This window comes from Podarcis tiliguerta (genome assembly GCF_965153285.1).
Source record: "Podarcis tiliguerta genome assembly, chromosome: 1".
Taxonomy (NCBI): domain Eukaryota; kingdom Metazoa; phylum Chordata; class Lepidosauria; order Squamata; family Lacertidae; genus Podarcis; species Podarcis tiliguerta.
In genome coordinates this window covers 78753766-78765470 of record NC_139534.1, presented here as the reverse complement: position 1 = coordinate 78765470, position 11705 = coordinate 78753766, and the positions used below count along the sequence as shown (strand labels likewise).

The window sequence follows — 11705 nt, the reverse complement described above, 5'->3', positions numbered from 1 at the left end:
CCATGACTGTTAAAGTATACAATATGGCTTTAAATATAATATGTAGGTGTGGCCTTTGTAGAGTCCTCCTTAACCCCTTTCAGTTTTAACGTCCTGAATGTAATTTGATATCATTAGCAAACTTGGCCACCTCACTAGGTAAAGGTAAATGTACCCCTGACCATTAGGTCCAGTTGTGGCCGACTCTGACGTTGTGGTGCTCATCTTGCTTTATTGGCCGAGGGAGCCGGCATACAGCTTCCAGGTCATGTGGCCAGCATGACTAAACCGCACTGTTTACCTTCCCGCCGGAGTGGTACCTATTTATCTACTTGCACTTTGACGTGCTTTTGAACTGCTAGGTTGGCAGGAGCTGGGACCAAGCAAGGGGAGCTCACCCCGTCGCAGGGATTCGAACTGCCGACCTTCTGATCGGCAAGTCCTAGGCTCTGTGGTTTAACCCACAGCGCCATCTCACTACTTAACACCAAATATAGATCATGGGGTGGCCATGGATGCAGTTTTGAAAGGTAACAGTGACAAATAGCTGGAAGCAAACAACCATTTGGGGAGGGGGTGGCTATGAACACAGCTCAAGATGACAAATGGTGTTGGAGGCAACACACAGGTTGCATTAAGAGGCTGAGAAACATTGGTGGGGTTTGGGGGGCGTTGACCACTGATGAAATTCTGCAAGGTAGTGATGACCAAGTTGGACTTGAAGCTGTAGCTTCTTGCAGGATAGCTGGGAAGCTGTTCTGCTTCTCGATACTCAGCCACACCTGTAGCTTGAGGCAGCTGCCCCAGGAACTGAAGGGAAGGCCCTGGTTTGGTTAAGGTCTTTGTAAGAAGACTTCAGCTCAAGCAAGACACTGAACACCTCCTTGTAAGGAGCACAGGATTGAGAGGAGATGCTGTTAGGCAAGGATTTCTTACCTTCAGACTGTGGCTGATGCTCTAGGGAAGTTTATATGGTTTCCCCCCAAAGGACCCACATGAGTCCCTATATGCTTTAGCTTACACTAAAGCTTGTGCTTGGTCTAAAATGATCTTTCTCACAGAGTCCACCTTAGCTTGGCGGTGGGAGGCATGTGACCTTCTCCAGTAGTTTCTCCCCATTCAGGACTGTCAGGTGAGTTCTGGCTGTTTCTTGGCTCTTGAGGAAACATCCACCAGCTATCATAGACCACTAAGATATCTTCCTAATAAATGGCATGGACAGGCCTGCCTGCTGGGTTTGGCCAGCATTCCTGACTACATACACACACACTCTCAGAATCATCCCTCTCTGCAGGAACCTGACCTTAAAGTTGATATCTGAAGTTTTCATTGCATTTGTGTCATAAATCGGCTGGAATAACTTCCCCATGGTAGACTGAGCTGTACTGATTGATGGCAACACAGTCTCCCTTTGCAAAGCTTCCTCATCACTATGTATTTCTTCAGAATTAATAGAATCAATGGTAAATAATTCCTCAATGAAGAAAATCTGGGTCCAGACTAGCTGTCTCATTTTCCATTATGTTGAATCTCTGCAGATGCCACAATGGCAAGCCATACGCGATGTATTGTATTGACATTTCTCAGGCTCTTGTTATCAAAGCTCAGTCACAACTAATTAAACCTGGCATGTGATGATTCATCCTGCATGTTTGTTTCCTTTTCTTGTGAAAACTAGGTGGTTATGAAGCATTTTCACGGCAGCTAGCATTTTAAAATCTCAAAGAGACGACTTCTGTCCCTGTCATTCTGGTCCCTGCTCCTGCTTTATGATGAAAACAATGGACAGGATGCAGTCATATCCTAACCTCACTTAGGTCCGCTTTCTACACAAACCTCTGAAAGATTCCTTTCTTGCTGTCCTACCAAGGTCTGAATGTTTGGTGCCCAGGCTGTGGAACTTCCATTGCAGGGAGCACCATTTAGCCCCCTCTTTGTTGCTCTTCTGAACTAAATTTAAGACACCTTTTTATTTAAACAGGCTTTTGACCTGTCAAACTTATATGTTCTATCTGCTGTTGTTTTTAACAGGCTGTTTATCTTTTTGCTGTTGTTGTTCCTAGTTGTATGTTGGTTGTTGTTAGCCACATTGGCCAACACAATGTAGCAAAGGTGATGATAAAAATATTCTTCCACCTCCTAAGCAGGGCAATGTATGCATGTACAGTGGTACCTCAGGTTAAGTACTTAATTCGCTCCGGAGGTCTGTTCTTACCCTGAAACTGTTCTTAACCTGAAGCACCACTTTAGCTAATGGGGCCTCCTGCTGCTGCTGCACCGCCGCTGCACAATTTCTGTTCTCATCCTGAAGCAAAGTTCTTAGCCCGAGGTACTATTTCTGGGTTAGCAGAGTCTGTAACCTGAACCGTATGTGACCTAAAGCGTATGTAACCTGAGGTACCACTGTACCCTTATTGGCAAAATCTGTGTGTGTTATATGTGAGGATAGTTAAACCTGCTTTCCCTCGTGCCATGGTCCCAATCCATATCAGGGTTCCCAGCAGCTATATTTAACCTTTTATAAATCTGAGATCCAGTCATGAATTTCCCACAACCCCATCTTTTTGTGCTGTCAGAATCATACACTGCTATGCCTCAAACAAACACCAAAAAGTGCCATTTCTTCTATTTTGTAAAAAAAAAAAAGTTACTTTGGTATTCATTAGTCTTAAGCTTCTTACATGTTTTCCCCAATATACATATTTCTGCATGGACAGTTGATAGCCCGAATAATGTGTGTGTTGTTTTTAAATATTTGTTAATAACCTTTTACAAGGGGACAAGGGTGCCAGCTTGAATAAAATATTTTGGGAGCCCTGGTAAGCCCCATCCCACATAATCACATGACACATTGCACACACACCATTTGAATGGGAATCTCCATCAACTGTGGGAGGCAGCCCCTCAAATATTTTATTGTGGGAGGCAAAGCCCCCATGGCCCCTAGGAATTGGCTCCTGTGCAGGGGGATTGCAACCAACAAGTGATCTAACTGAATGACCTTGTCCTCCTTTTCCAATTGCAGGATGCCTCCGCTGTAGCCATGTTGTTGCTAAGGTTTGTTGTACTTTGTTGCAGCCCAGTTCCAAGACTGCATGCAATGTGGTCAACATGAGTGCATTGGCATTATTAGAACTCCAAAAATATAACTATGATGCAAGCTACTCTGCTAAGAGAAAATGCTCTCAATTGTCTGGACACAATAAGAAAGGCATTGTGTTTGGATTATAGAAGCTGCCCTTTGTTCTGGTTTAAAGCTTTAAGACAAATCTTTGTTTCATAACATCACTGTAAATTACTTACACTTTCAGGGTAGAATATTTATAAGGCATTTGAAGCCTCACTGGGGTTTAACTGTTCTTAGAGCATGGGGCAGCTCCACACTGGTAACATGAAAGGAACAGAGGTGGCAGAATTACAGGATATGTACAAAAAGTTTGTTCTAGAATGCCCCAGCGGAGGTCTACATTTGCATGAATTTAAGCAGTTTTTTGGCATTACCAGCCAGAGTGAAGCATCTGAATATGCTGAGAATGCATTTAAATCCTTTGACACGAATGGGGTGAGTATAATTTTCCAAAACACTTGTAGATAACTTCTGTGTACATCCATCTAATTCAGGTTGGAATTATCCTAGGAGCACCCATCAAAAATTATGATTGTTCTGCCATTTCTGTTTGGATAATTTTAAAAATATTGATGTTTTCAAGTGATTGCTTTTCTATTAATGTTTCAGGATAACATGATAGACTTTTTGGAATACGTAGCAATTTTAAACCTAGTACTCAGAGGGAAACTTGAGCACAAACTGAAGTGGTCATTTAAAGTGTACGACACCAACCGGAATGGCTTTCTTGATAAGGATGAACTAAGGAAAATGGTGAAGGTAAGAAGTCCTTCTAGAAGAAGAGGGGTCCCCAGTAATGACGTGGCAGGATTATGCCAAACCATGAGATTGGTTGAACCTCTTTACCATGAATTATTATTTATTTCACTGCATCTATATCCCACCTGGGACGCGGGTGGCGCTGTGGGTTAAAGCCTCAGCGCCTAGGGCTTGCCGATCGAAAGGTCGGCGGTTCGAATCCCCGTGGCAGGGTGCGCTCCCGCTGTTCGGTCCCAGCGCCTGCCAACCTAGCAGTTCGAAAGCACTCCCGGGTGCAAGTAGATAAATAGGGACCGCTTACTAGCGGGAAGGTAAACGGCGTTTCCGTGTGCGGCTCTGGCTCGCCAGATGCAGCTTGTCACGCTGGCCACGTGACCCGGAAGTGTCTTCGGACAGCGCTGGCCCTTGGTCTCTTTGAGTGAGATGGGCGCACAACCCTAGAGTCTGGCAAGACTGGCCCGAACGGGCAGGGGTACCGTTACCTTTTATATCCCACCTATTCTCCAAGGAGCTCATGGTGGTGCTCATGATTCTCCCCGTCTTCACGCAATCCCAACAACCCTGCGAAGTAGGTTAGGCTGAGAGGTGGCGTCTGGAGGAAGGCCATCCAGTGAGCTTCATGGCTGAGTGGCGATTTGAACTCTGGTCTCCCAGGTCCAACAACCTAACCACTACACTGGCTTTTAGCTGAATCTAAAAGACTACTAAAAGAAATGTAAGCTGAATGGCAGGTGCGCTATACATCCCAGGTGTCAGATGAAGAACAGGGTGGGGAGGGGGAAGAGATCAGCCTTATGGCATGATTTAAGTCAAAATTTGAATGCTGCACAATGATCACATTGAAAGGAGGAAAAGGAGAGATTGTTTTCATTGGTATCATTAATATGCATACACACAGCTGCCCTTTCCAATCTGATATGTTCCAATCACTACTCTGGGACAAAGTCAAAAAATATATACAGTATTATACGAATTCTGGATTGAGAGTGGGGAGTAAGGAACTCCCAGCTCTCTTAGCAACTTTCTGTACTTGTGTAGAGAGGCTGCCTTAGTTTATAAGAACCCCAACTGTAGAGAAAAGAATCAGTGCCAGAATTTTTGACCTGAAGTTCAGGTTGCATTGTCCAGGGCTTTGTGGATGTATTTCTCTGTTTTTCTGACTTTCTGCCGCTAGTGTCTAATTTGCCAATGCTGCCTTGTTTGTTATGCACACCTCACTCACTGTCTGAAACCAACTGCTCCCTTATTTTGCACCCTCCTCTGTTGGGGTGTACATGGTTTGTCCCTCCATCTGCTCCGAATGAAAACAGACTCATCTGTGGGAGTTTGACAGAATGATGCCTCCATTTAGGGCACTGAACCACAGGAATAAGCAGAGAGCATTGTTGGCTGCCCACTCTCCACCTTAGAGCAGATTTATGCCACAAGGTGCCATAGGAAGGCACTGGACATAGTAAAAGATCCATCGCATCCTGGTCATTGTCTCTTCGAGCTCTTGCCGTCGGGACGGAGATACAGGACGATGAAGACAAGAACGAGCCGTCTTAAGAACAGCTTCTTCTCCAGAGCGATCTCGGCCCTGAATGGGAAGCCCGGACTTTGAAAGTCATCTAATCTCCCTTGCTGTAGGATAGTAAAGGTAAAGGTAAAGGTACCCCTGCCTGTACGGGCCAGTCTTGACAGACTCTAGGGTTGTGCGCCCATCTCACTCAAGAGGCCGGGGGCCAGCGCTGTCCGGAGACACTTCCGGGTCACGTGGCCAGCGTGACATCGCTGCTCTGGCGAGCCAGAGCCGCACACGGAAACGCCGTTTACCTTCCCGCTAGTAAGCGGTCCCTATTTATCTACTTGCACCGGGAGTGCTTTCGAACTGCTAGGTTGGCAGGCGCTGGGACCAAACAACGGGAGCGCACCCTGCCGCGGGGATTTGAACCGCCGACCTTTCGATCGGCAAGCCCTAGGCGCTGAGGCTTTTACCCACAGCGCCACCCGCGTCCCGCTGTAGGATACTGTATTGTTTAATTAGTGTTTTTATGGAGCAGTCAAGTAATTTCGTTGTCCCCGAAGGGGGATTATTATTATTATTATTATTATTATTATTTATTATTATTTATACTGGCTGCTGCATGCAGGAGTCTACCAACCTCCTCTGGGAAAATAAATGGCTAGATACATCAACTCCAAAAGTGCTGATAGCCTATACAAAACATATGGGGAAAACAACCTCTAAATACAATGTCAGGAAGAATAAAAGAATCTATGCCCATATTGGTCCACAGATAGTGTCTCACCCCAGAGAAGTTGCACCAGATCTTGGCCAGTGTGTGTGTCATTAATGCACATATAGTGGGAGCATTGATTTGTGCAAGAAGATTTATCATACATTGCTTAATATCCAAACAGTCTCTAAGTGGTTTACAAAAGGATTTGCACGGACTGCCAGTTTGCTTCCAGGCCAAGTCAAGGTTTTACTATTGGTATATAAAACTGCTAATGGCTTGGGACTAGTTTACTTGCGACATTATCTTGCCTCATACATACCTGTTCAACCACTTTGATCAACGGAACTTGAAGTTTACAAATGCCATATAATGTTTGTTCTGCATTTGAGAGGAACAATTTTTTTAGTGCAGCAAAATCTATCCTTTACAATCCCCTGCCTACTGACATTAGGCGAATGGTCTCACTACTGTATATTGATTTAAGTGCCTGCTGAAATCCTGTTTATTTCAGCAAGCCTACCCAGGCATGGGTTTTAGTTTGCTATGTTTGTTACTTTCTACCCCTGCCTGTGTCCCCTTCCTCTCCTATTTCCCTTATGTGTTGACAACCAATTTGTAAGTGACTTTGTAAAGTGCCATGTATGGACGGTGCCATATAAATACGTGTGTTTTTTTTAATTATTAATTTCCCCCAGAGTGTCTATAATGTCAAACAAGGATGGGCAAGAAATATGGATACTCAGATGTCAACCCCGGAGGAAGTGTGTAACAGAATATTTCAACTTATGGATGAAAATAATGATGGTAAATGTACTTTATTGTTAGAATTATCTGTGGGCTTCCAAAAAGTGGTGGTGGCTTGTAAGTGATAGTGGGTCCAATGGCTCTGCATTTGCTGTAGAGGGGGAAGTGAGGGGCAGATTGGGCTCGTCAGCCTGGGAAAGTAGCTTTTCTAGAAGAAGGCATCTCTGATCCCATACTTCCATTGCTTTGTGGGGTATCTTCCAGAGAAAAATGCTTAGGGAGTAAACCCTACATAATTCCAGAGTAGAGTCCCTAACACAGGTGGCGCCTTGTACACCTCCTTCCGGCAACTCCTGCAGCCAAGCTGTTGCCAAATGTATTGCTCTACTGCCTTTTGGACCACATCAGTGAGTCTTGTAGTCTGGGCAGCCTAGGACCTCCACACACTGCCCAGGTTTGTGTCCCGGGGAGGTCACTTTGGTGCGGCTAACACAGTGGTTTGACTTCACCCCTGAAGACGCACTCCATTGTCATCTGAGACAGAGAGATGCCAACAATTCCTCTTGAACAAATATGTTGAGATATACTACCTGGGAACAATGCTGACCATTCAGAAAAAATGAACTGGCAAGTTTTAGCTTTCAGGCTCACTGCCAAAAAAGGAAAGTGCCAGGCTGTTTCTCCCCCAGCCTCTGTGTCTTTTAGCTGTGCACTTTAAGTGAATGGATGGCTTTTGTATTAGGTGCTACTCCCATATCTGCTCCAAAAGTGAAGGGTTCTGTTCTGGACCCACAAAAGAGTGCTGGACTAAACCCTAGGCTAATCATCCAAATACTCTGGCCTCTGCCTCTAGGCCCTGTCAGGTACCACACTTTAAGTTCAAGAGCCTGCAAGCTCTAATATTGTTGCACAACACAGTGCCGTCAGTGCAGTCATATTTTCAGTATAACACAGAAATACTAGTTTTCAGACATATCTCTGCTCTTGACACATCATTTTTCAAGAACAGAAGACAAATATTTGAAGCCATTTGGCTCGAATGCTATTCATATCAACAGACTGTTGCATGGTATGTAGCTCACTGATTTGTGGATGAAGACCTGCATTTTGAGAATTAATCATACAGGGCTTAAACCGTCCTAGCCAGGAGTGAGAGGAACTCCTCTGTCCGGAAGCTCCCACATACCCACTGCCTCTTTGCGGCTTCCAGTTTTAGCACAGCAGCTTGGTCGGTTTTATACTAAAGCTTTGCTGTTGAGAGAGAAGTGCCCCAGGCTCTGCCTATTGCTGGATCCTCCCCCCCCCCCAGGGAAACACATAACAGTTTGCAAACTATTTGCACAGCCCTCTCATTTTGCCTTCCAGTTTTTGGTTACACTGGAGTCTTGAGCATTAGCTGTTATGGACGCTTGGTCGCTGCCAGTTATGCAAGACTGGCAAATGCCACTAACTTTACAGCTGTTTGTTCAGAGGCAAGTCCCACCTTATTCAATTGGACGTACTCCCTTGAAAGTTTGTTTAGGATTGCAGCCTAAGTTAATTATCTTGGGGAATTTGGGAAGAACGGCCAATCATGTAGAAAAGGGCTACGCTTTTCTGGTAATGCCTCAGCTGTGAGCTATGATATATACACAATAGAGGTTATCGAAATAAGATGTCTCAGGACAGCTTTTCAGTTGCATAACTGTTCGGCTGGCAGAACAATACAGTTCTTAGTGACTCACTTAAAAGACTCCCTGGGAGGAACCTAAGAGTCACCATAACTATACAGAAAATAATGTTTTGACTTTATTGTTTATTAAGAAGTATCCTGATTAAAAACTGAGGTCAGTGGCTTGGCTTCAGGAAACTGCAAGTACAACATGCCCCCATGGCTCCTCTTGTCCTTCCGTGTCTGACCAACAGTAGCTAGGAGGAAGAAGAGCTACAAAGCAACACTCTGCACTTGTTTCCCCTTTCTTTCTCAGACTCCATTTCCCCTTTGTAAATGGGAATAATACTAGCCTATCTTATAATATGATGAAGCTGAGCAAATGAAGTACTTTGCATGTAAGATAATATTCATTTATGGGTAATGATAACAGATAATCTACTTTGGTCTTTCCGTGGCAGAACAAGACTCCACTCTACAGAACACTTGCTCTGAAGCAAGGATGTCAAACTCAAAGAGCTCAGAGGAACAAATTTCACGCTTAGTAGAGGACCAGGAGTGTCACAGGCATATTTTCACCAACAAATGTAGTAAGATGCCAAACCACCAAGTTCAATCCGATATACAAGTAAAGGGGTGGGGTGGGGCTTAAGCTCTTTTTCTTTAAACATTTATAGAAGTAAAAGGGCAATAAATGAAATATTGCTGTGCTCTGGGGGCTCCTAAAGCAAATTTCCTGAGTAACCATAACTACTCACCCATCTGGGAATGCACAGCAATTCTCTTTTTAGAATATACACTACAGTCACTACACTATTCAGTAAGAGCAAATGGCAAGCCATCCCTTCCATGATACGAAAGGCATTGGCTTCCCAGTCCCAAAGGTGATTCTGACCTTTGTTGTGTACACTGGAAATTCCTAAAAGTTCTGATGTGGCTCCTAGCTTGTATTTGATACCCTGAGCCACTGGTTTAAGTTATGGCCGAAACTCTTTTAATCCATTTTTGAAATTATTCTTCCAGGAAAAATTTCACTGAAAGAGTTTGTTGATGGCATGCAAAGAGATGAGTGGGTAAGGAAAATGTTAAACATAGATCCCACAGAATGGATCCTTGAACATCAAAGAAAAAAGAATGCAGATGAAAAGGACCAAACACTGGAGGAAAAAGACATGTCTTCAGACCTTCCCTAGCATTGGTTATTGTATGTGAAATATTTTCAGCATGATGGCACTTTGATCCCATGAAATGAAAAGTATAAAATGGGCAAAGGCATTTTAGCTATTATATAATCTAAGCAGTAGTTATGAAGTTGAGTACTATCTCTTGATCATTTTTCAGAATAACATCTTTCAGATAACCAAGGAGAAATAATAGGTTCCAAGGGTATGTGATATCCTAACATATCAGAGATATTAACCTGAACATATTTGCAGAATATTTCTGTCTGAGAACAATTCCAAAATATATGTATGTAATCTGCTTTATTTAATCCACATCATCAACATTTATCTGATCCTAATTTATATATTCAATTCATAAGGCATTAAATGCCATTCACAGAAGGTTTTTAAATAGTTCTCCTTTAGGAAGAAATTATAATAGAATGGAAGTTGTCCCAAATCCAGTTCCTTTGTTTCCTGGTTATTCTTTGACCCAAATCTTGCACCCATTTTCTCATATATGCATCCTAGTTCTGATCAAAGCATAACCAAAGGTCATAGAATCTTGCAATTATGCCTTCATTCAAATAAGAGAGAAAAAGAATACTTTTTGAGCACTTGTCACAGTGTGAGATGAAACTCATTTCCAAGGCGTATGTACAAGGAAACCAAAAGACAGCCGACTGAATCTTGCTAGAGAACTAGTTTAACATTTCAGAGTGCTGGCATGGTTTGGGGACTAGTACAGAGGCACCTCGGGTTACATACGCTTCAGGTTACATACGCTTCAGGTTACAGACTCCGCTAACCCAGAAATAGTGCTTCAGGTTAAGAACTTTGCTTCAGGATAAGAACAGAAATTGTGCTCCGGCGGCGCGGCGGCAGCAGGAGGCCCCATTAGCTAAAGTGGTGCTTCAGGTTAAGAACGGACCTCTGGAACGAATTAAATACTTAACCTGAGGTACCACTGTACTGCATACATATGACCTTGCATTTGCACTCTCATAAAGTCTGTTCAACTCAATCATTTTTTCAATAAATACAAATTCATTAAAAAAAGATCAAACGCTTGTCATCTAAAGGAGCGTCAACTTATAAAGCTGTGCTGAACTTCATTTTGCTTCAAAAAGTCAGAATGAAACAATACATACTCATATAACTAGCTAAAAACAGCATTGTGTGTGCGTGCATCAAGGCAAGCAACTGCTGTGCCTGAACAGCATTTCCAGCCACCAAAAAAGAAAGATTCATCAGAACAAACTGACTCAAGGCTGAGCCAGGCTATTTTAAGCAATGAGCTGTCAAGCAACTACTGCTATCTCCTCCACCCCTCCCAAGCTTAGGCTTAACTTGTATGGATGTTCAGCAGTACTTAGCTCTGGAATCTCTTTTAATTAATAAGAGGAGCCACATAAAGTGATAATGGGGGGGGAAAAAGTACAAGTTGAATTCTTTTCAATGACCGCTACCAGTTTCCACACATAAGAAAAATGCTTTTCCGGGAACAGAAATACCCTGGCTAGAGAAGCAGGTCACTTAAGATATAATGCACTTCTGCAAGTGTTTGAGGACAGCAACTATCTTTTTAGAAATTAAAATTTTCCTCCTCACACTTAAGAAGCTTCCAGGCTTTTGCTATTTTTAGGCAGGATTCAACCACATTCTGTCAATTCAGGTTGCTCAATTATCGTTGTCTGGGAGGCCTTTCACAGCAAACCTGCTTCCTTAAAAGACTGGACTTTTTGCAACAAGGAATGTGACAGAAAAATGCACTAGAAAGTATGGGATAATACTTACTTTGCTAAAACTTCACCTAATCTCCCCACAAACAAATGCATATTATATTGACAATGTTGCCTGGTCTCCCTGCAAAAGTCAGGATGAATACTCAATAAACAGGATGCCTGGAAGTGTGAAAAGAAGCTGCAAGTTTAAATGATAATAATAATATATAAGAAACTTTTATTTATATCCCGCCCTCCCCGGCCAAAGTCGGGCTCAGGGTGGCTAATATCAAATATATAACATTAGTATAAAATCAAACAAGAATTAAATTACCT

At 43.2% G+C, this 11705-nt stretch overlaps 1 protein-coding gene across 2 annotated transcripts; it reads left to right on the top strand.

Annotated features, from left to right (window-relative positions):
• The first annotated feature begins 359 nt into the window (after positions 1-359).
• On the top strand, positions 360-10109 carry LOC310678804 (guanylyl cyclase-activating protein 2-like). 2 transcript variants are annotated; one of them, XM_083443131.1, is made up of 6 exons: positions 360-2132; positions 2377-3541; positions 3716-3865; positions 6783-6891; positions 8944-9072; positions 9506-10109. In XM_083443131.1, the coding sequence occupies exons 2-6, from the start codon at positions 3347-3349 to the stop codon at positions 9673-9675; spliced, it is 753 nt and encodes a 250-aa protein (XP_083299257.1). In that variant the 5' UTR covers positions 360-2132; positions 2377-3346; the 3' UTR covers positions 9676-10109. The 2 variants fall into 2 exon arrangements, with proteins under 2 accessions (XP_083299257.1, XP_083299258.1); XM_083443132.1 differs by lacking the exon at positions 8944-9072 and having other exon boundaries at positions 369-2132.
• The last annotated feature ends 1596 nt before the right edge of the window (positions 10110-11705 follow it).